Source organism: Chlorocebus sabaeus, chromosome 27 (genome assembly GCF_047675955.1).
Source record: "Chlorocebus sabaeus isolate Y175 chromosome 27, mChlSab1.0.hap1, whole genome shotgun sequence".
In the NCBI taxonomy this organism is placed as follows: domain Eukaryota; kingdom Metazoa; phylum Chordata; class Mammalia; order Primates; family Cercopithecidae; genus Chlorocebus; species Chlorocebus sabaeus.
Window position 1 is genome coordinate 46,587,039 of NC_132930.1, and position 25,183 is coordinate 46,612,221.

Genomic DNA, 25,183 nt, shown 5'->3' on the forward strand with positions numbered 1-25,183 from the left:
AAAACATGTATTTTTAAAGATCAAATGGCATTTAAAAGTTCAAGATTAAAGATTAAAAGAAGTTAAGCAGTCTCAACTTTTAAGTGAAAGAGGGGCTGAAAATAAAGTTTGATCATTATGCCATAACAATGGCTGAATTTATTCCCTCCCTTCCTCCCAGTCTGCCCCAAACACTTTCGCTGCAGCCACACTCTCCTTACAGCATTGCCTACTATCTCTTCAAGTTGAAATAAATGCTTCATGAAGTTACTCCTGCTTCCAAGAAAAAAGAAATTCCTTTCTCCACTTCTGAGCTCCCATGGCACTTTTCTGCATTCCCTTCACGGCACATGTAAATTTCTATCCCCCATTATAGTTATATTCAAACTCTAATTCCTTTAGAACACATGGAAAAAAGGCAAAAAATAAACTAAATTTTAATACCCCAACGGTTTGAATAAAGCCAATCTGATTTTGTATCCCTCACAGTGTCTCCTCCACAGAGACGCTCAACAAAACTAAGGAGATTATGATTTTAAGTTAACACACGAATGCTAACAGAATAGGTAGCTAAGCAGCACACTCTGCTACACAATTGGGAATCGTATCTATCACGCAAGTCCCAGTTAAGCACTGTTGAACTGTGAAGAGGCCTGCTGAAGTTTGGAACTGGGAAACTTTTCAAAGTAGTAGTAACCAATTTTAATGATATCTCAGTTGGCATCTATTAATAAATATTCATCTTCTGAAATGACATTAAGAAGCAACAATTTATTCTAAGCCTATCAAATATCTGATAATCAAATACTCTTTCACTGTTTCTACTTATCTTAAAGGAGTATTTGTCCTGAATCTTTTCAAAGACAGAAAATGCCAGTTCTGAGTTTAAACAAAGGAATTATCTGAAGGGGAAATATTAAGGTGGCCAAAGAAAACGTTTCCATGTGTTTTTGTTGTTGTTGTTTTGTGGCTTTTTTTTTTTTTTTTTTTTTTGAGACACAGTCTCACTCTGTAGCCCAAGCTGGAGTACAATGGCACCATCTCGGCTCACTGCAACCTCTGCCTCCAGGGCTCAAGTGATTCTCATCCCTCAGCTTCCCAAGTAGCTGGAATTACAGGTGCCCACCACCACGCCCGGCTAATTTTTTGTATTTTAGTAGAGGCAGGTTTTGCCATGTTGCCCAGGGTGGTCTTGAACTCATCAACTCAGGCGACTTGCCCGCCTGGGCCTCCCAAAGTGCTAGGATTACAGGTGTGAGCCACCGCGTCCGACCTTCCACGTGTTTTTTAAAGCAGTCTTTACATGAAAAAAAGATGTTATTTATTCAGGAATTATGACTTTGAAATGTGATAAGCTGAGTTCCTAATTCAGAAAAAAAGCATCAAGTGATCATTTAAGCTTAGAAGTCATCTAGTCCAAGTTGTGTAAAAAAACACTGTTACTCAGCAGAAAAAGAGTATCATATAAAGCCAATTTTTAAAATAACATTCACAAGACAAAATTGAAAAGCACAAGTCTTATCCTTCTGCAATCTCCTTTGCAAGCTAGAATTCTGAAGATTATAGCTTCATTAAAGCACTCTGTCCTACTCACCTAAGAATCAGGTAAGCATGGGATATATGTGGCCATTTGACTCTATATTCAAAAGCTCCACAACAAATGTGAAGGAGAGTCATTGCAAATCACGGAACTAGTGGATAGCCCTAAATAACACTGACTTTAATAGCCCGCTCACCTACAAATCAACAGGCATGATAGAATACAATCCTCTTTAAAGGTAACACAACTAAAGTGAAAATTTTTTAACAGATAATACGTAAGTGTCACACACAAAAATACAACTGTCAGCACATGAAATGCAATCAGCGATTAAAAGATTTGCAGTGTCATAGCTGTGTGATTGTGGCAGGGCTTAAATACAGAGGTGGTGTGGTCAATCCTCAGAATGACAATATCCTGTCAAAGGACTGACCTGCACTCAAACATCCTGAGCTAAAGCTTTTTTCTAGAAAATAAAATGTTTTCAATTAAAGCCTAAAGAAAGGCATCAGGAAAGGGCGTTTTCCCAACAATGTGAGGACGCCGCCGGGTCAGCATACCTGGTTATTGTGCTGACGGAGAAATGAGATGGAGGCTGCGTCTCATGCATGAGAAGTTTCAGGTAAACACTGCTTTGATCTCTTGCCACGGCCACTACTGGATCAGCTTGTCCTTGGTCACATTTATAAAACAGCTTTGGGACAAGCCTAACACAAAAGTAAGGTTAATTTGCTTAAGAAAGTAGATGAAACTCACCTGTGATAGACCACCCTCCCTGCAGGTGGCTAAGCCAACACCTCTGGTTACCAGCAGACACCACTTCTCGCCCCCTTTCTCAGGTAGCATTCTTCAAGCACGTGACAGCATCGTCTCCAATCTCAGGGTCACTCTCTGATGCACCCACTCTGACATAACTGGGTGCTGTACTTTCTTTTTTCTTTTTTTGAGACAGACTCTCACTCTGTTGCCCAGGCTGGAGTGCAGTGGCACAATCTTGGCTCACTGCAACCTCTGCCATCCAGGTTCAAGTGATTCTCCTGTCTCAGCCTCCTGAGTAGCGGGATTGCAGGTGCCTGCCAACGCGCCTGGCTAATTTTTGTAGTTTTTGTAGAGACGGGGTTTTACCACCTTGGCCATGCTGGTCTTGAACTCTTGAACTCCTGACTTCGTGATCCACCCGCCTCGGCCTCCCAAAGTGCTGGGATTACAGGCATGAGCCCCCACGCCCCGCCGGGTGCTGTACTTTCTTTTGTCTGTCATAAAATTAAGTCCCTTTTTATTCACACTATTAAATGCTTTAATTAAAAACCAACTTTGAAAGTTCTCTTTCTAAACCTTTTAATCAACATCAACAAGTGCTGAACATCTGTCCACAGAGTACTGGGCACGGAGCAGGTCTGAGTGCCAGTTGCATCCCTTAGGCACTTTTGCAATTCTGTCTGCAAAATTGTCCTGAACACTCCCAGATGGCAAAGCTTAAGCTGAGATTCCTAACAAATCTAAACTGAATGCAAATGCAGAACATGGGTAACATTTTCCCACAAAAACGAAAGGGCTTATATCTGCCATCATTACTTAATAATACTTTTAGAAACAATCAACTATTTTATCATATTGGTCTGCAAACCCCAATATCTTTAATTAAAGTCTTTTTCCTCATGGAGTCTTGATCATGAGTACAATTTTTTCTAGAATATAAGAAGTAACTATTGGCTGGGTAGGGTGGCCCACGCCTGTAATCCCAGCACTTTGGGAGGCCGAGACAGGGGAACCGCTTGAGACCAGGAGTTCAAGACCAGCCTGGCCAACATGGCAAAACCCCATCTCTACTAAAGATACAAAAATTGGCCAGGCATGGTGGCACATTCCTGTAATCCCAGCTACTTGGGGGGCTGAGGCAGGAAAATCGCTTGAACCCAGGAGGCAATAGTTGCAATGAGCCAAGATTCCACCACTGCACTCCAGCCTGGGTGACAGAGCGAGACTCTGTCACCACAAACAAACAAATAAAAAGAAGTTGCTATCATTTGCAGAAAATGGTAAAGCTGCAAAATTTCTGAATAGGCAAGTCATACAAACCTTTAAGTAAATGAAAAGTATGTCTCACAAGTAATCAAAGAAATTCAAATTACAATGATGAAAACGAAAAAGAATATGCACCAAAATGTAATTTTGGTTTTCTTTCACTAGTTTGATTACAAAGATTATTTCCTTTTTTTATATTTTCCTTAAATTTTGTTCATTTAACATGTATTACTTTCAAAAGAAGGTAAGTTATCTTAAAAAGAAATATCAGCTGGGTGTGGTAGCTCACGTCTGTAATCCCAGCACTTTGGAAGTCCAAGGCAGGTGAATCACTTGAGGTCAGGAGTTTGAGACCAGTCTGGCCAACATGGTGAAACCCCATCTCCACCAAAAAATACAAAAATTAGCTAGCAGTGGTGGCTCTCCCCTGTAATTCCAGCTTCTTGGGAGGCTGAGGTGGGAGAATCACTTGAACCTGGGAGGCAGAGATTGCAGTAAGCTGAGATGGCACCACCACACTCCAGCCTGGGCATCATAGAGTGAGACCCTATCTCAAAAATAAAGAAAGAAAGAAAGAAAAGTATCAACTTCTGCCCAAAAAACTGATATATATTTAACTTTTTTTGAAATATTTGTATTGGTGAGAAGAATCAGGCACAATCACATTCTGGCAGTGGGAGTAAACTTTGGTATGTTTCTGCTGTATGTTCTCAGAAGTGGGAGCTGAGCTGTGAGTACGCAAGGGCATACAGAGTGGTATAATGGACACTGGAGACTCACAAGGCGGGAGGCTGGGAGGAAGGTGAGGGACAGAAAACTACATATTGGGTACAAGATACACTACTCGGGTGACAAGTGTACTAAAATCTCAGACTTTACCATGCAACCAAAATTCAGCCATGTAACCAAAAACCACTTGTACCCCAAAAACTATTGAAATTTTTTTAAAAATGTGTATATGTAGAAAGAAAGAAAGAAAAGAAAGAAAGAAAGAAAGAAGGAAGGAAGGAAGGAAGGAAGGAAGGAAGGAAGGAAGGAAGGAAGGAAGGAAGGCAGGCAGGCAAGACAGACAAGAAAGAAAGGACAAACAATGGTATGTTTCTGAAGAGCAGTTTCACAGTAAGTACCAAAAATTATTTAAAAATCCACTTCTAGGTTATCTACTCGAGAGAAATGAAAACATGCCTATACAAAATCTTGTAGACAAACGTTCACAGTACCATAATTCATAAATTGGCCAAAACATGAACTCAATAATATCCATCTGATGGATAGATAAAATATGGTATTATTCATATAATACTCTCACCAATAAAAATGAACAAACTACTGATACATGCTACAACAAGAACCAATCTCAAAATTAAGTAAAAGAAGCCAAATGCAAAAGTCCATTTATACTCTGACCCCAGTTCTATAAAATGTCCAGAAAATACAAATCTTTGTTTTCAGACAGAGTCTCTCTCTGCTGCCCAGGCTGGAATGCAGTGGCACGATCTCTGCTCACTGCAAACTTCGCCTCCTGGGTTCAAGTGATTCTCCTGCCTCAGCCTCCCAAGTAGCTGGGATTACAGGTGCACGCCACCACACTCGACTAATTTTTGTATTTTTAGTACAGACAGGGTTTCACCATGTTGACCAGGCTGGTCTTGAACTCCTGACCTCAAGAGATCCACCCACCTTGGCCTCCCAAAGTGCTGGGAGTACAGGCGTGAGCCACCGTGCCTGACGAAAACACAAATCTTAAGGGACAGAAAATAGATGAGTGGCTGCCTAGGAGTGGGGGCAGGAACCGGAGGTTACTGCAATGGGCCCAAGGACCTTTGGGGTGATAGAAATGTGATAAAATTGAAGTTTACTATACACTCAAAATGAGTAGGTTTCAAGAATGTAAATTATACCGCCATAAAGCTATTAGAAAATTTGTTTTAAATTCAAAGCCTGGCCAGGCACAGTGGTTCACACCTGTAATCCCAGCACTTTGGGAGGCCGAGGCAGGTGGATCATGGGGTCAGGAGCTTGAGACCAGCCTGGCCAATATGGTGAAACCCTGTCTCTACTAAAAATACAAAAATTAGCTGGGTGTGGTGGCGTGCACCTGTAATCCCAGCTACTCGGGAGGCTGAGGCAGGAGAATAGCTTGAACCTGGGAGGCAGAGGTTGCAGTGAGCTGAGATAGCGCTTGGGCAAACGAGCAAGACTGTCTCAAAAAAAAAAAAAAAAAAAAAGAAACAAAATTCAAAGCCTGGGCTGCTAACTCAACTTCCAGGAATTCTCAGAAAAAGAAAATTATACACAAACATTTATGTACAATAGTTAATTGCCAAAAAAATTTTATGTAAAATTTTATCACAATCACATAGTAAAATAATGACCCATAACTAAAATTACTGTTTCATAAGATAACAGAAAAATGCTAATAAAATATTAAGTGAAAATTGTCAGGTTACACAATTGCGTGTAATTTTGACCCCATTTTGAATAAGAAACTCATAAAAAGTATACAGCAAAATATTAACAGTGATTACTTCCAGGTGGTAGCAGAATTGAAGGTGATTTTTTTTCTTCTTAGTGCTATTCTCTATAGTCCAAAATTTTTACAATGAAAATGCATTACTTTTTACAATGGATGGTTAGTATTTTGTTTTTTTAATTATAATTTTAGACTTTTTTGGATTTTTTTTTTCTTGATAGTTTAAGAACAGAATAGCTGAAATGAGCTCAGATTCAGGAATACTGCTCTACATCCTTTGAATTCTTCCCTCTCTTTCCATTCTCATACCTTTTAGTACTTCAACCAAAAAAGTAAAAGAGATAAAATACTGGTAAATACCTAATTAATGATGCTGCAGCAACATGTCGCACCCTGGGGTCTTCATCCCCAAGCAAATGGATGACAACATTATTGAGCACTCGTTCTTGCAGCTTTAAAAGCTTTAGAGAGAAGGATAATAAAAATAAACAATCTTGTATTTGACTAAATTTTAGGTAAGATATTTTGGAAAGCTAGTGAGAAAGAACTCAACATTGCTAGACTTAAATCCATATGACACAATTATAACTTTCATGATATAAACTGTGAAATAAACAGATCTAAAACATGATGAATGCATTTAGAGAAATTCTACAAGGAAAGCCTCACTTTCACCTCCTTGAAGGTAAAACAGCATCTCACAAAAATAAGCCGCTTACCCCTGTATAATGATGAGCCCCTCTGTGTAAGTTTTCTGCTTTTGCCTCCAAAAAGCTCACCAGCCTAACAAAAGAGCACATTTAACAATTTAGTTACTCAGTAAACACTTACCGCCAGCTTGCTTCAGAGCAGGCTCAGTCAGGCGCCCTGGAAGGCCCTTGGGCAGCACTTATTCAAGACAACAGAAAAGGCCGATGGCTTTAAACAAATAGAGGTGGCATTCCTCTCACAACTCCAGACTCAATAAGACAGCACTCGGTAAACTGTTTTTCTTTTTCTTCAAAATAAATACTACTTCAAAAGACTCTGTAAGTCCCATACAGAACTGGCTCAAACCACAGAAGGGGCGAGCTGGGCCCTCCATAACCTGCTATCTTGCTGCCCACTCACGCATGCTCAGCGCCCCTATATGTGGGTGGAGCCGGGAACAGTCCCAGATTTATAAACATTCTAAGGATTAAATAAACCCACAAGGGCTCTATAAAAGGTGGCTTGGGGGAAAAAAAAAAACAAAAAACAAAAAAAAACACCTGAATTATAAAAATTTCCCTTCTAAAATAAAGTACTGACAGAAAACTTCTCCTGCCAAAACTTTACTCTTAGAAAATGAAAGTTCCAACACAGCTCACATTTTTTTTTTTTTTTTGGTGTTTTTTTTGAGATGGAGTCTCGCTCTGTCGCCAGGCTGAAGTGCAATGGCCACGATCTTGGCTCACTGCAACCACAGCTCACATTTTTTAATTGCAACAAAATATAAACCAGCTGTCTTACCTAGGTTCAGTATAATGATGAGTATATTCTTTTTAAACAAGCAGAATTAACATAAGCTACATTTTTTAAAAAGTTTAAGACAAAGATGAAAAATTCTAAGCTCTTTTATTCCTACTACCCAGAACACTTAAATGACTAGGACTATCCAAAAAAAAAAAAAAAAACTACTCTTCTATTTATCTTTTAAAATTCTAGGCCAGGCACAGTGGCTCATGCCTGTAATCCCAGCACTTTGGGAGGCCAAGATTGGAGGATCAATTGAGCTCAGGAGATGAGACCAGCCTGGCATACATAGCAAGACTCCATTTCTACAAAAAATAAAATATTAGCCAGTGTGATGGCACACACCTATTGTCCTAGCTAACCGGGAGGCTAAGGCAGGAGGACCACTCGAGTCCTGGAGTTCAAAGCTACAGTGAGCTATGACTGTGCTACTGCATCCAAGCCTGGGCAACAGAGCAAGATCATGTCTCTAAATAAATAATAAAATAAAATAAAATCCACGCATAGGGCGAGGTTCAGCAAAAAGCCACTGGGAGGAGAAAATCACTGTCATCTACCTAAACCACTCAGATTTCTGATGGACAGGGTACTTGATAACACCATTCCTTATACCAAGTGACCCCAGGACTTTCAGTTGAGCTTAGTTCATGAAATCTAATGGACATGACTCACTTACCTGAAGTCGATTTCTGCAAGGGTTTCCAGAAGCTCTGTCCTCACCAGCCAATAGGAACTGTTCCTCAGAGTCAGCACATCGATGATCAGCTGCAGTCCTAACTCACTGTAGCTGCTGCTGCAGAGACTCATGACACAATGCTGGAACACAAGGTCCAAGGCAAGAGGGCAGCAGGTTAGTCCCACTCAGTACCCGCGTCTTGACGGTTTGAGAACTGTCAGTCTTCAACACACAATGTTCTGGGTTTAACTGTAACCAGGATGTTGCACTTTTCCCACACCTCTCAAGAACATTGATGGTATATATTTTATCTCAGTAAATACAAGCTTAAAAGTGAATGTGTCCCTTTCACATAACTGGTTCTTTTTTTCTTCCATTTCTGCTTATGTCATGGTTTCAACTCTCAAACGGCAACTTCACAAACACTGATCAGTTACAAAGCGGCCTGCCGCACAGCCCCAACAACACTTCTAAATAAATCGCAGACCCAGGGTAGGAACAAGGGACCTACACCAAGGACCACCCCACTATATCACTATGTACTCCAAGGCACAGGAGAACAGAACAGGCCCCTACTGCTGTACCCCTCCCCTGCAGCCTCAGGCACCCAGGGGCACCATCACATGCATGGCTGACACAAAGACCCCCAGCTAACCACGAGACTGAGCTGTTAGCACGCTTCCTTCTGCTCAAGACAGACACAACTGACTGAAACAAAACCTGGAAACTAGGGAAAAATTACTGTCAGGCATGACATTTTAAAAGGGGGAGGTATCGCACAAATTTGACAATTCTAAGTTTTTTGCTTTGATTTTTACTAGTTAATTTTGACTCTTGTTGACTGGCCAGTTGTGACTTACGAGCCAGCTGGTATGGAAAGGTTCAACATGATATCACTTAAAGAATTGGGGCTATTCCACTTCATACAAACACAGAGGTTGAGTAAATAATCCCTAAGGCTCACTTTAACTCTTACTACACTATGGGCCTAACACAGTGGTTTTTGTTTTTTTTTTTAATTCAACTGATTTTTATTACTATTATTTTTGAGACAGTCTCACTCTGTTGCCCAGGCTAGAGGGCAGTGATGCAGCCACGCCTCACTGCAGCCTTGATCTCCAGGGCTCAAGAAATCCCCCCACCTCAGCCTCCCAAGTAGCTGAGACTACAGGTATGCACCACCACGCCCAATTAATTTTTTTTTTTCTTTTTAATTTTCTGTAGAGACAGGATCAACCACGTTGTCCATAGTCTTGAACTCCTGGGCTCAAGCAATCCTTCCACCTTGGCCTCCCAAAGTGCTCAGTTTACAGGAGTGAGTCACCGTGCCCAGCATATTCAACAGACTTTACATGTAATGATAGGTTATTTCTAAATATATCCTTTAGGAAGAGGTCTATTTCAAACAAATATTCTGAGAATTAAAACTTAAACTGAAGTTTATGAAGCATTAACTTTACTGGCAATGTTTTCTTTCTAAAGCTGAGAGATGGATACGTGGTGGATATTACTGGTTACAGCTTTAGAGTGTATGGAAATATTTCCTATTAAGCTCCCATTTTAATTGTAGCAATGATAAAATGTCCACTAAGTGAAGAAATGGTTCCACAGAAGATTATGCTCACCCTCACAGCTGTACAAGCCAGCTTGCAAGTAACAGAAGACTCATCCTTCAGTGTTTTCCGCAGCAAAGGAATGCAATCCGCCAAAGAAAATGTATTTCCTAACCAGAAGAACAAGAAACAAACATCATCATGTAAACTTAAACCTTAGTAAGGATATCTAGAAAAAACACAGCTGAAAACTGGCTATTACCTGTCAGGGTTCTAATGGCGCCCATCCAATCTCCCACGTGGAAGCGGGACCTGCTGAGGATGGAGCAGATGAGGGTCCCACAGAGAATGGCAGTGGCTCCTCGAACCTGTGGGTCTCCATGATCGATGTAGTTCAAGATATCTGAGACATATTGTTCCTCTGTGGAGATAAATTGCCCAGCTATGGAACAATTTCCTACTATCAACTTTCTAACTCAAAACAAAAGCTTAATTCTCAGGAAAGAGAAAAAGAGGTATGAAGAGAAGATCCAAATTCAGAAATGACTTCACTATAATAACCCTAAGTGATTAAAAAAAAAAAAAAGTTTCAGGATTTAAGGATTACAGATTCATCATATTGCCAATATGTCCTCAATACCACAGATTTCTGGATTATAATTCTAGGCTGTCAGATAGTAAATCTGATTAAAATTCCAGATTCCACTTAAAAAAAGATTAGAAAAAACCCTATATATAAACCCTTACCTCATATAAATTCAAAAACACAAGTGTACCCTGTCACCCAAAGAAAGAGAGCGAGCGAGAAGGCTCCACAATAAGCACGGGCAGGGTGCAGACACGGGTCCACTGCTGCCTCAGCCAGTCCTGATGCCCACTCACCCTGAGTGTGAATGCCTGGCCTGGCTGAGTGTGACTCAGCGCCACCGTGACCATGCACAATTTGTGCTTTAGGTTTAAATCCGATGCGTATATAAGTTGGCTCTTACGTGCTGAGGTTTCTATTTTTTTTCCTCTACAGGTTTCATCTAAAGAGAAACCATGAAACAAAGAACTTCACTATTCATGTGTTTTCTGAAGAGCTACAACGCGGGTCAAATATCCCAAATAAACTCAAAACACCGCTCTAAAACTAAAATAGTCAATACTGAAATTGTTTTTACAATAATGATTAAATCTGAGAAAATAAGATGTGAACTTTTAACATACCAGGGTATTCCGTGGTGTCAAGAGGAACTTTATAGAGTTTGCTGAAGAAAGATTCCGGGTGGAGGGCCACAGCTGCTCCCACACAGCTGAGGGCCAGGGCCTTCACGCTGACCCTCACATCCCTGTCCGGAACCAGCACTGCAAAGAAATCATCCAAGCCACCTTCAGCCTCAAACAACAGATTGTTTTCAAATGAACAAAACCAGACCCAGTAACCTACCTGCTCCCATCATTTCCTCCCTTCCCCTTGGCTAGTGAAAACCAAACTCATCCTCAGATTCTACTGTCTCTGCTACACACAGTACATAAACGGGCACCAAGTTGACCTCTGAAACCTAGTTATTTCCTTCACTCTGCACGTCCCCTTTTGTACTCACCATTTTTTCCCCCTGTTAGCAAAAACGAAGCAGATAAAAGGCGGACACAATGGACAAGAGGTGCAGAATCATCATCAGTGGACTGTCCGATGTCACCTTTGATGCGGCAAGGCTAGAAAGGAGACAGTGACACTTGTTTGTCTCAATCTCAACCAATACATTCATGCATTAGTTCATTCAACAAATAGTCCTAGAGCAGCACTTACACTGGGTGCTGGGGATAAAGAGATGCCCTGGTCTGTGCTCATATGCACACCTGACCTCACAGAGACCATGGCCAAGCAGAAACAGACAAGTCAGAGGCAGCAGGACACAGGGTCCCAGGGCTGTGGCAGGGGATAAATGCAGCATGCAGGGAGGGTGGGCACAGTAAGAAGGCACCTGACACTAGGCATTCAGAAAAGGCTGCTCTGGAAGCAAACATGAGTGGTCTTCTACAGGACAAGCAGAAGCTACTCAGGGAAAGGTAACAGCCTGGGGAAGCCCAAAGCTAAGACAAAGTGGGCCTGGTAGACAGGGAGATGCCAAAGGCTGTAATTCTGATTGCTGGGAGAAACTGTGAAACGCTATTCCTTGCCCTTGAGGAATTAAAAGTGAAGACAGTTACATTTACATGTAAAAAGATAATATAAACAGAGACTTTTAAAACAGTTCAATAGAACCAAAACATGAAACGGTGAAAGGCCATAGGCAGCCATCAAATGAATAGTCCAAGAAATCACACAAGGAAACACTCAGTACAGAATAGATTTCTCTGGGGCACACTCTCAAAGGAGGCAGAACTCAGGCAACTCTTAACGCTGTGGGTAGCACCTGGAAAGGCGGAAAACAACAGGCCTGGGAAGAGCTGGTATTTAAAGGGGAAATTTAAAGGCCCAGGGATGGGAAAGCAATAAAGTAGATAGTAGCCAGGGCGATTTTAAATCCTCACACAAGCTCAGAAACACCAAGTTGTCTCAAGCCTATGTCCCTCACCTTGTTTTCTTGATCACCTGGTTCAGTAGCTTCATCTCTCAACACAAATTTATCAACACTGCTGTCAGAAGGCTGCCTGCTGTGACTCATGTTTTTCAATAAATGTGCTTGTTGAAGGGCTTTAAAAACAGAGAAATCAAGATTAAGTGACAAATTTCCACTTAAAATACAATTACACATTTATGCTAAGATAACTCAAAAGCATAAGATTTAGATGAAGAAAAAGTATGATTATTCCTCAATTGGTGATTTTCATCAACTATTCAGAACTCAGAAAACAATATCAAAGGATTTCTTCTTGATAGCAAAGATATAATTAAGATGTCCAGGGCTGAATACAAGACCACTTTGTAGCGCGTCACCTGTGGTTCACATACCCATGGAAGAGTTCCTGAAGGCCTCCGAGGCTTCATCAGGAAGAACACCTGTGGCTTCCTCATCTTCATCCTGGGGCTGTCCAATCTGCAGGCCCAAATACTGGTTGTCGGTACCGTCTAACACCTAAACGGTTCAAGGGAGGCTGTGAGAATTTTGAAGTGTGATCACCAAGAGACAAGCCCTCCAACATGGAAATGCAACGAAGAAAGAGCACATTTTACACACAGAACACAAATGTACTCATCTGTCATTTATTTCAATGCACAGAAATGTGTGCATGGAAACTGCTAAGAGCTTACTGATCACTCATTCCCACTACATTATGAAAAGCTCTATTAGCTCTAAAAACTCCAAAAATATTCCAATGTGGACATTTCTTTTTAATATAAAAAAGAAAAAACCCATACAAAAATATTTGTCTTCACAAACAAATTTTACAGCAAGTTGGAAATACGAGGACAAAGCTTTTAGACAAAAACCTAACAATATAACAGGTTATCTCCTAAATTGCAAAGACTAAATCTACTAAATTTAGGGCATGGTATTTCATATGTTTAGCCATCAGCTTGGGTCATGATTCCACATCACAAGTTGTTCCATGTCCACTTGAAATATCCTGCGTAATTTACCTAAAAAAACTGAGCAATGGACTAAAACTACCAGCAAATTATTACCAAAATATTAGTTTGCTAACTACTATACTATTAAGTAAAACACCCAATGATATAAATGTTTTAAATTAAAATCAGAATGTAAAAGCAACTCCAATTCTGGGTATTTAGCCAAAAAAATGGAAAGCAGAGTCTCCAGGAGATATCTGTACACACATGTTCATAACAGCACGATTCACAATAGCTAAAGCATGAAAGCAATACAAGTGTCCACGGACAGAGAAATGGAAAAGCAAAATGTGGCCTATCCATACAATGCAATAGCATTTGGCCTGAAACATTAGGAAGTTCTAACACAGGCTACAACATGCATGAGCTTTGCGGACATTATGCTAACTAAAACAAATACGGTGTGACTCCTAAAGTATACGAGAACCTAAAGTAGTCAAATTCAGAAGACAGAAAGAAGAATGGTGGTTGCCAGGGACTTGGCGGGGAAGGAGGAATAGAGAGTTCAATGGGAACAGAGCTTCAGTGTCACATGATCAAAAGGCTACACAGATGGGTGGTACGATGATTCCATGACATTATTTAATTATTTATTCCAGCAAGCTGTATACGTAAAAAATGGTTAAGAAGGTAGATTTTATGTTACACATATTTAACCATGGTTTTTAAAACTGAAAATAAAATGGAGTATAAAACAACATAGACTTGTACCAAACGTTATTAGACTATCCATGAGGGTTTCTTGTCCACTAACTCAGAGATGAGAGGTACTTACACCTATGCTGCTACAAAATGGGAAATGTTGTAAAAGTTTTTTGAAAAGTCAAAAGTTCTTAAAATAATGCACAGTATTAATCACATTTCATTAAGACCGCAGATCTGTTTATAATAGGCTCCTTAAGGATTTTTAAAAATAATTATTTAACCAGGGCCCAAAAAGGCCTTAAAAAATGTAAAATGCACTCAATTTTAGCAGAGTTCATATAATTAACTATTCCAATTTTTTACCTCAATGTTCAACGGAAAAGACACTAAGCTGTTCCCTTCATTGAAGGTATCAGATGAGGTCAAGCTCTCCACTAGTGATATAAGCTGCGCTGTCATTAGGGGTATTAGACAAGAAGAGAACAAGCAGGAGGGTTCAGGTCTGGGTCTCCAGGGAAGAGCTCAAAAGATGGCAGACAGTAGGGTCGGGCATGGTAGCTCACAAATATAATCCCAATACTTTAGGAGGCCGAGATGGGTGGATCACTTGAGGTCAGGAGTTTGAGACCAGCCTGGCCAACATGGTGAAACCCCGTCTCTACTAAAAATACAAAAATTAGCTGTGTGTGATGGTGCCTGCCTGTAATCCCAGCTACTCAGGAGGCTAAGGCAGGAGAATCGCTCGAGCCTGGGAGTCAGAAGTTGCAGTGAGCTGGGAACGTGCTACTGTACTTTATTTTTTTTTTTTATTTTTTTGAAACGGAGTCTCACTCTGTCACCCAGGCTGGAGTGCAGTGTCACCATCTCGGCTCACTGCAACCTCCGCCTCCTGGGCTCAAGCAATTCTCCTGCCTCAGCCTCCCTAAGGGCTAGGATTACAGGCATGTGCCACCACAACCAGCTAATTTTTGTATTTTTAGTAGACGGGGTTTCACCATGCTGTCCAGGCTGATCTCGAACTCCTGACCTCAAGTGATCCGCCCACCTCGGCCTCCCAAAGTGCTGGGATTACAGGCATGAGCCACTGTGCCCGGCCTCCACTGCACTATAGAGTGAGACTCTGTCTCAAATAAAAAATAAAAGATGTCAGGCCCCTCTGCACACTTACAATTTCAGAACTGTCTGAAGGGGTGACAGCTGAATCAGGCCCTTCAGTGGTGGTCTGGGAGCTGTCGCTGATGGGCGAGGAGGCCTGGGTCCCATCATTCAGGTCCATGGCAGGGTCAGATGGGACGGCGCTGACCTGGCTGGAGCTGTGGCTCAAGATATCCTCCTCATCCCCATCAGTGGCAGAGCTTGTCAAGTCACAGCTGGCCAGATCCACTGAGTCTGCCTGCAGCGTGTGCTGTGACCGTGGCTGCTCTGTGATGATGTCGTGACCTGCTGACCCTGGAGTGGAAACCCCTGAAGAAGTAGCCAGCTCTCCACTGATATCATCCTTCACTGAGGCTGAAGACAGAGAAACACTCATTTGTCAAATGGCGAGAGAAAACATTCAATATGGAATCAAAGGCTTGCAAAATAACAAAAAGATCCACTGTCATCAACTGTTTCCATTTGATGGAATGTTTGATGAAATGTTTCCAAACGTCATCACTGCATAGCATCCTGAAGACAGTGAAATGCAGGACAGCAGTGCATCCTTCAAGTACCACTCACACTGCCTCTCGCTACAGTACCCATCTTAATAAAATAAGGCTTATCAGAAGGTAATATTCTCAAACGGTGTTTCACTGCAAAAACTGAAGTTCAAGTTCTTAACCAACTACTCCAAGCCCCGGCTAGGGCAATTTATAAAGACGTTCGTAATTAAGGGGCAGCCTAGTCAGGGGCACAAAGCTAGGCGGTCCCAGACATGCAGGTCCTCTAAGCAAGCAGTGGTCAGAAACAACTGTAAACTCATCTCTCTGGGGCAGGCTTGCCTTCTTCCAAGCCACGTTCAAGATCTCGACTCCAGTCCTATTATTCTCCTGGAAGATAAACTTCTAACACATTTTCCTAGTTGACTTTTTAAATTACCATTTAAAAACAAAAAAGACTATATAGAAATCATGGCAAAAAGGTCAACACGAAGCTGTTGGCAGTGGTCACTCCTGGGGCAGTTGGGTTGGTAAGCGTGTGAGCTTTATACTAGTCTAGATCGCTGTGATGTTTTATTGTTGTTTAATTTGTGTAATCAAAAATAAAATCTATTTTTATTTTGTAAATAAATAATTACTACTAGAATTATTCAGATTTTCCTCCCTAAATATTTCTTACTTTCAGTTACAGCTAAAATATTCTTTTAGATAGGATTATACAACCAAAACCACCCTCATATAATCCAGTTATTAGTACCGTAAGTTAATCCTCATCTTTTATAAAGTACACAGAGAATTTCATTAGATAACTATCTGTAACTGGCCAGGCAAAGTGGCTCACGCCTGTAATCCCAGCACTGTGGGAGGCTGAGGCAGGCGGATCACTTGAAGTCAGGAGTTCAAGACCAGCCTGGTCAACATGGTAAAACCTCGTCTCTACAAAAAATACAAAAATTAGCTAGGCGTGGTGACGGGCACCTGTAGTCCCAGCTACTTGGGAGGCTGAGGTAGGAGAACGGCTGGAACCCAGAAGGCGGAGGCTGCAGTGCGCCAAGAGCACACCACTCCACGCCAGTGACATTGGGTATCTGCACTGGGTGACAGAGTGAGACTCTTTATCTCAAAAAAAAAAAAAAAAAAAAGATAACTATCTGTAAACAAAGGCAGATTCTTTCAAGTTAAACTATCCATAGGCAATTTTTCATCCCACAATTTTTCATCCCATTTCCAACCCCCAGCATAACCCATCCAACTCATGAGACATTTCGACTTGCCATCCCCTACTCACAAAGCCCTATGCTCAAGGAGCATAAACCTAATTTTAAAACAGTCTAAACCACAGAAAACAGCAAATATATGATGCAAACACCACAGACACACAAGCTTCAGAGTAAGCATTATGAAAGAAGCCCGAATATCCCCCATTTAAGCAACCTGGGTCCACTGCTGCCCCCAGTTGTGCTGTTCACCAGGTGCAGGGGGACGGGCAGGAAGGGCATGGGGTGGACGGCAGAGAGTGAAGGTCCACACCAGTGGCTAACTAGTGAGAAGTACCTGCAAAGGCAGAGCTGCTGACATCCGATCTCGATTCAGAGTCATCCTCCAAGGCTTCTTCTTCTCCTACGAGCACTTTGCCTAGTAAATAATGTACCAACATTCCTTTAGTTTGCTAAAAATAAGGATTTCAAAATTAAGTAAATGCACTCTAAAATGAAACTCATAAGAATATTTAATTTACTCCAATATGGTTTATCATCATATGTAAGTATTTTTATACCTCTACAGTATTAAACACAAAGAATGTAGAGATGTTATGTTTAGAATGCTATTAAAGCTAATAAACCTATATGGAAAAAGTTAAAAGCAATGATTCTCAAAGTATACCACAAAACATTTTAATAATTAATATTTATTGATTTCAATTATTAAATAATCTATAGTACTACTTAAACTTAAAAATAGTAAGTTTTAACTGTAAAGACCCAATGCTATTGGCCTTTGAAATATTCATGTCATAGCTCCAATGACACACCAGAATTTGTACATAAAACTCTAATACCTAAAAGTCACTTTCATTTTATTATCTTTTAATTTTCTTGACTTTATGATTAACAATCAGAACTCAAGCATTATATGATCTGGAAGGATGAAATAATATTTCACTTGAAAGTTCTAAAAATACATTTTATTGTTCATCTTCAGAATTACATTAATGAGAACAAATGAAACCAACAGTCTTAATATGACTTAACTGAACTCATTAAATCTTTGTGGCTACATTACATATTAATGTCATTAAATGACACCATCAAAATAATTATTGGAAATTTCTAATTTCTGCTCTTCAAAGAATAAGTCAGAAGTATAACTTCCACAAATTTACAATGATGTGACATTAAAGGTGAAAAAAATTAGCAAAGGAAACCCAAAATCTAGGTTAAATTAACACAGCAACTTGGCCTATCTACTAAATAATAGGAAACTTTATTACAAAATAAGTTCTTTCCCTTGAGAAATCAAATAAAATGCCAAAAAAGTGAATTCAGATCTTAACAAAAGTCATCTCTATCTTTCAAATCAGTGGTTTGCAAATATGTTCCATAGAGCCATCCCCAGGGTAATTTCCTCAAAGGCACAAGCGCTGGGCTGCCCTCAGAAGAGAGGCTCCAGGACACCACCGCCACTTGCACCCTAATCCTATATCCAACACAACTCTACTTTCATCTGTCTTATAATTTGGGCAGATTTCACTTAAAAAAAGGATTTTCCAGCTATAACAAAACAGTTTGAAGACACAGCTCTAAATGGGGAAAAAAGTACCAAAAGGGCTTAAAAGAGACAAGATATATCCCATGTCCTAGCCAGAAGAGGATAAACTAATCTCAACAATGTGAACCAGTCATCTTCTTTTTCACTGCCACTGGAAAGAGTGACTAAGAAACAAACAAGTGTCAGAGTAACTTAGTCACAGGTCCGAAAATCTCTCCTAATTCAAGAATATAGAGATGAATTTTTCCTAGAATCTTTTTGGCTTTTCAACAATGTTTCACTAAAATCTCAAATTTTATTAAGCATCTCATACTGTGATGACCCAAATATTATAGATTCCAAGTTCTTTCAAGAAATGTTTACTTAATTCAATGAAGGCTAGAATGTTATTCCTGTTAAGATCCCATTCAATACTGCAAATAATATTAGGCATTAGGCTGTCAATTAAACATTCAAATCATGACACAAAAAAGGATCAGTCTTTTAAGATTTCAAAATAGAAAGTGACAGCAATTTTTTTCCTATGCAAATCCCCACTGGAAAAGAAAATAACTGGCATTGCAAAAGATAATGTGTACCAAAACTATCAGAAACACTTTAATAAAAGTTAAGCTTTATCAGAACATTCCGATATGTACAAAGTTAGATATGGCTGAAAAATGATAACCAGGTCCAAATTAAAATAGTCCAACAAAGGAAACTTTTTTTGTTGTTTTTTTTAACAACACGAGGTCTCATTCTGTTGCCCAGGCTGGAGTGCAGTGGCATGATCACAGCTCACTGTGACCTCAAACTCCTGGGCTCAAACAATCCTCTTGCCTCAGCCTCCAGAACAGCAGCTGAGGCTACAGGCACATGCCACCATGCCTGGCTGTTTTTTTGTTTGGTCTTGTTTCGGTAGAGACCGGGTCTCATGACATTGCCCAGGTTGGAAAAGAAGCTACTTAATAATATTCCTGACTAATGCTAAACAAAATTCACTGGGAAGGTAAGTTAACTTCATAAAATATAACAACACATTCCCTAAGGCAGGTATGGGCAAACTACAGCCTGCCTGTTCCTGTAAGTAAAGTTCTACTGGAACATAGCTGGCCAGTAGCTCGTGTATTGTCTACAACTGCATTCCTGCCACAGGGCAGAGCTGAATGGTTGCAAAAGAGACCATTTGGCCCATAAAGCTAAGATGTTTACACTCTGTCCCTTTACAGAAAAAGTCTGCTGACCCCGAACATTAGAAATTTATGATGCATTCAAAATGTATGACAAAGCAATTCTGATATGAAAGTAATTGTTAAAAGCCACCCTATAAAACTATTCAGGCCTTGTTATCAGATTCCAGCAACATTCACACATACAATCACTCCACTGAGAAGATACATACATACACAGAGTCCAATACAGTATTACAAGAAATACAAGATACATTACATTACAGAAATACAAGGAAATCAGTAAGATTCAACACAAGACTCTGATTTCTGAAATAATCACCTTTTTGTTTTCTTGAAAGGACAGGGCTGCATGAGGAACCCCCTCCAGCTGTAAATCACAGAAAGTGACAGATAAAGTAACAAGCTGACAAAATCTAGAAGAAATGTGAAAATCTTCAAACAGCTTGATTCAACTTTAAAACTAGAGAAAATGTGAACATATTTCCACAGGAATCACTTAACATCACAGTTTAACATTTTAATTTCAATATGAAAATTACATTAACATTCAAATATATAGTTCTAAAGATACAACCTAAGAAGTCAAAAAAGCTAAGATAAATTGCATTTTAAAAGCCAAATTAAAAGTATTAGAAATCTCAGATTATTTGGTAGACTAACAATCAAGTATAACTTTTCATTAGCGATGAGTATTTCCACTCATTATTTGTAAGGCATACAATCCATACAGAAAAGGATTCTTCAGTGTAAAGGACAGGAAACAAGGCAGATTAATATTTCCTGCTCATGGTTCCGGCAAACATTTATGCTCACACGAGGCAGCAACGAGACTTCAGTCAGATTCTCTCTAATGTGGAGGCTGTGAGTAAAGGCCACACTGCACACGCAGTGCACTACACCGACCACGCTGCAGTGGCCTAGGAGAGGCCAGAGTCAGCAAAAGCTTATCCATAGCCTGCCAGGCACCAGACCCAGCGGTAGAGGCTGGGATTCAGAGATTCCCACCCACTCCAGCTCCCAAAGGCAGCTCTCATGCCAGAAAGGAGCCACTAAGCTCACTGCTCCAGGGCAGCACTGCATGGTGGGATAGGGCCCAGCCCCAAGCGCATGGAGAGGTGCAGACTGGGCAGTGGAGGCAGACGCAGAGCTGGGGACAGAGGGATTTTCTAAAGTCAGGCCAGGAAGGAACTCTCACATCCCTCTGACGACTTACAGTTGCCATTTCTGGCAAACTAACACAAGGATCCTAGAACTATTTTCCCTACTGTTTTCATTTCTCAGCAACTGAAACACCACAGGAGGCAGTCAAGGTAGAGAAAGAATCAGGAGGAGGGGCTTTAAATGTGTGGCCTCATTTTGCCACCTAACCTTCTAAACTTTAATTCTCTTATTTGATTTTTAAATTTTGTTGAGACAGCATCTTGCTCGGTCACCAGGCTGCAGTGCAGCTGCCATCACAACTCACTGCAGCCTCAACCTTTTGGGCTTAAGCAATCCTACCACCTCAGCCTCCAAAGCAGCTGGGACTACAGGCACGTGCCGCCATGCCCAGTTTTTTTTTTTTTTTTTTGGAGAGACGCGGTCTCACTTGGCCAGGCTGTCTCAAACTCCTGGGCTGAAGTGATCCTTCCAAAGTGCTGAAATTTCAGGCCTGAGCCACCATACCCAGCCCAACTCCCCTATTTATAAAATAAAGATGAAATCTGTATTATAAGTTTTGGCAAGGAAGATGCAATGCAGACTGCTTAGCACAGGGCAGGCCCATCATCAATAGAGGGTAACTAGTATCACTGAAAAGTTAACTGTAAGAGTAGACCTTACTAATAACTTGCCTATAAGTTCCACAATACTCCCACTACGGCTTCGGCCACCAGACTCCTCCTTAGCGGCGGTGAGCTGCCCAATGCCCCCCACTGTGGTCAGGGCTTGCAGAAGCTCGGGGGGAGGCGTTCTGAAGAGCTGCTGCAACAGCTCCAGGGCTCCGGTCACAACATTGTGGTCTTGGTGCTGTGTATGATGTAACGTCAGTTCATAAACCTAGAAACAGAGAAACACAGGTGTTCTGGTCAGAGTTTATAAAATGCATCCTAAGCTTCACTTTTTTTTTTTTAACAGGACTTTGTTGGCAAAGTTTACACCTTAATTTCTCCCCCTAAATATTTCCCTATCACTTCTACCAATGTGATCGTTACCTTCCATGTTGTTTTCTAAATTCCTATGATTTTTTCATTGTTATATTCATTCCTTAAAAATAAATGGAGCACTTCCACTAGAGAAGCAGCATGAGAATGAAGATCTCTATTTCCCAAAACTGGTGACTAGGAAAGGGAAAATAAAGTCCAGCATACACTGAGGGGAGAGTTAGCTTGACACACATTTAAAAATCAAAAAACACTATTACGAGTGCCACTGAGAAAGAGCTACCAGACATTTTAAAGGCAGTAGCCACATTTATCAGCACTTTCAATACTATATCACAGTGCTCCCCAACCTTTCTGGCACCAGAGACTGGTTTCATGGGAGACAGTTTTTCCACGGGGCCAGGGGATGGTTTCAAGATGAGACTGTTCTACCTCAGATCATCAGGCAGTAGACTCTCATAAGGAGCACACAGTCTAGATCCCTTATATGTGCTGTTCACAATAGGGTTTGCACTATGAGAATCAAATGCTGCCACTGATCTGACAGGAGGCGGAGCTCAGGTGGGAATGCCAGCTCACCTGCTGCTCACCTCCTGCTGGGCAGCCTAGTTCCTAACAGGCCATGGACCAGTACTGCTCTGCAGCGTGGGGGCTGGGGACCCCTGCTGTATCACACTATATGAACATAATGAATTTATTCTTTTTCCCTTTAATTAGAATTGCCAGATAAAATACAAGGGCACCCAGTTAAATTTAAATTGTAAAGAAACAACAAATAATTTTGTAGTGTATGTCCCACAGGATTTGGAATATACTTACATCATAAAATTACTCATAATTTATCTGAAGTTCAAATTTCACTGGCATCCTGTATTTTTATTTGCTATTTGCCAACCCCATCTTCAATATTATAAAATACATATGTTTATTTTTTAAAAAATCAGACAGTGTAGAAGAGTATAAAGTAAAAAGTCTCACTTTCAGCTCCTCTGATGGTAACTCCTATACCCCTGAATCCCAGGTCATCAAACCACGGTGCACAGGTCAGGTCTGGCCCGCACCTGCTTTTGTACATAAAGTTTCACTGGAACACAGCCACGTTTATGGGCTGCCTGTGGCTGCTTTCGTGCTACGAAGGTAGTGGGGCCTAGTTGCCACAGACTTGGAACGGCCTGCAAGACTGAAAATATTTACTATCTGGCCCCTTACACAAAACATTTGTGGGTATCTGCTCTAGGTAATCAGCTTATACCTTGACTTCTTAAGCCATCTATTTTGAACAAAGAATCTCCTGGCTCCTCTCAATGTAATAAGGAAATCAGCAGCCACATTTCCTTCACCTCATCTGTCGCCTCCTAAATTCTGTTAGCAACAGCACTGCTTTCATACTATGGAGATTTCCATTTACATGCTACTAGGTAACACTATTTACATTTAATGTTCCCTGCCTAGAAGTTGAGTTGAAAAACTTAATTAAAAATAAACAGTATGTATCTTATGTATCATGTGTTCACAAATGTTATTCACTGCATAATTTATGAATAATGTTCAAAAATGTTATTCACTGCAATAATGAAATCTTTCTTTCTGAGTCCAGTCACAATAACCTAGACTCAGAAAGAAAGAAATATTTCATTACTACTCCGTGTCATTTGAAAGAGAATGCCCCAAGATTAATGGTCAAATGGGTTCTCTTACTGTAATCTATTACTTGCTTAAAATTTATTATGCATCTTATTTTGCTTCATATTTGGATCACGAATTTCCTCTATAATCTTGCTGGCTCTCCTATGGATGGTTACTAATTGCCTTTTTCTCCCTCCTTGTTAATAATATATGCATATGCCTTCCCTCTGCCCACTTGCTTAAGCACACTATTTATTCAAGAAGAATGGTTTCTAACGAACTACACGCCAAACAACAATCATCCTAGAATTGCTTTTATTGCATGCCTACGTGAGAGACTTTGTTTCTTGGATTTAAGGGCTTCCTCTATTTTTCAATTTATTTCTTTTTCAAAAAGCACACATGGAAAGCAAACTGAGCTCCTGCATATCTAAAATTATCAATATTTTGCCCACACTTGCTTAATAGTTTGGCCAGGCCTAGGATTATGTTAAATTCTAATTAAATATGGTTAGCCAAACTACATTTGCTGAATTGAACATCTCACGGTAATTTAATTAAGAACAGTTATTAGTTAAAAGAAGATGGAGTAGGATATGTTACACAGATAATCATATCTAGAGTTTGCTAGTTCAAAAATGTGCCATATCATTTATTTACTTTGGAGAAAGGTATTAAGAAAATCAGCAATTAAGTCTCACATCCATACCCTTTTTACCCCTTCACCCTCTATCCCTGTCCTTCCAGGATTACTGCAATCCCAATTTAACACAGTTTCGACCTCCTTCTAACCTCCATAACCAACACTCTTGCTAATCTATGAGAAAGCCTGGAGGCCTTTTCAGGACCCACCGTTGCTCTGTCTACGCACCCACACTCATGTGCTGTGAGCATTCTCTCACTCTTTCACTCCCGGGACTTGGCAAAGACCACATTTTCTGGCTATAAAGCTCCTGTCTTCTCCCAGCTCTCTGTGCCGGGTCAGATTCCACGTGCCCATAAGTGACGGCTCATAACTGAACCTCTCCAGGCCCTACCATGTGCACCTTAACCTTGCTAAACTGTTTTGTAATTATTTGCTTCTCCCAACAGACCAATGGTCTCTAAACTTTTATGATCAAGCAGCCTTTTCAAAAGCATCTGTTAAAAAAAATTGAGCATATAGTCTCAACACTTTTTAAAAGAGTACACTCACCTTAAAATATTATATAAGAAATACTGAACTCAGATATAAAATATACACTAAATCTGACAAGGTTTTTCCTCCAATTATTGATGTACAGGAAATACAGAGAACAGAAAAAGGTGTTAATTTACACAATGGAGATGTAAGCAGTGTATCAGACCACAGGAAAACTTAGAAGACAAATAATCTGGTTTCTCAATAAATGAACTCTAAGGGGAAAAAAAAATTCGGATGGAGGGGAACCAGTTGATCAAAGAGATTTACAATCCTTATCAACCAATTTTATTTATATGCTGATTCCAAAAGAGTAGAGAGAAAAATTGACAATGAGTTAATGGGTATTTGATGTAGGAAATGTTTAATATTTTCAGGTCTAACAATGGCACTGTTTCGTGACATTGTTTTGGAGTTTCGTTTTGTTTTTTTGAGACAGAATCTTGCTCCATCAACCAGGCTGGAGTGCAGTGGTACAATCATGGTTTACTGCAGCCTCGACCTTCCAGGCTCATGTGATCCTCCCATCTCAGCCTCCCAAGTAGCTGGGACTACAGGCATGCATCACCACACTTGGCTGATTTTTTTTTTTTAAAGACATGGGGTTTCACCATGTTTCCCAGGCTGGTCTCAAACTCCTAAGCTCAAGCGATCTGCCCGCCTTGGCCTCCCAAAGTTCTGGGACTACAGGCATGAGCCACTGGGCCTGAC

At 40.5% G+C, this 25,183-nt stretch overlaps 1 protein-coding gene across 2 annotated transcripts in view; it reads right to left on the minus strand.

Annotated features, from left to right (window-relative positions):
- HTT (huntingtin) overlaps window positions 1-25,183 on the minus strand; it is a 164,828-nt gene that overhangs the window by 96,442 nt on the left and 43,203 nt on the right. For both annotated transcript variants that reach the window (XM_073012553.1, XM_073012554.1), the window contains 14 exons: window positions 21,358-21,562; window positions 19,845-19,892; window positions 17,139-17,219; window positions 15,113-15,453; window positions 12,679-12,802; window positions 12,302-12,420; window positions 11,327-11,438; window positions 10,950-11,087; window positions 10,003-10,161; window positions 9,813-9,910; window positions 8,188-8,327; window positions 6,737-6,800; window positions 6,378-6,478; window positions 2,080-2,226 (listed from right to left, as the gene is read on the minus strand). In XM_073012553.1, coding sequence (XP_072868654.1) covers window positions 2,080-2,226; window positions 6,378-6,478; window positions 6,737-6,800; window positions 8,188-8,327; window positions 9,813-9,910; window positions 10,003-10,161; window positions 10,950-11,087; window positions 11,327-11,438; window positions 12,302-12,420; window positions 12,679-12,802; window positions 15,113-15,453; window positions 17,139-17,219; window positions 19,845-19,892; window positions 21,358-21,562 — 1,877 coding nt within the window. The remainder of the gene's footprint in view (window positions 1-2,079; window positions 2,227-6,377; window positions 6,479-6,736; window positions 6,801-8,187; window positions 8,328-9,812; window positions 9,911-10,002; window positions 10,162-10,949; window positions 11,088-11,326; window positions 11,439-12,301; window positions 12,421-12,678; window positions 12,803-15,112; window positions 15,454-17,138; window positions 17,220-19,844; window positions 19,893-21,357; window positions 21,563-25,183) is intronic.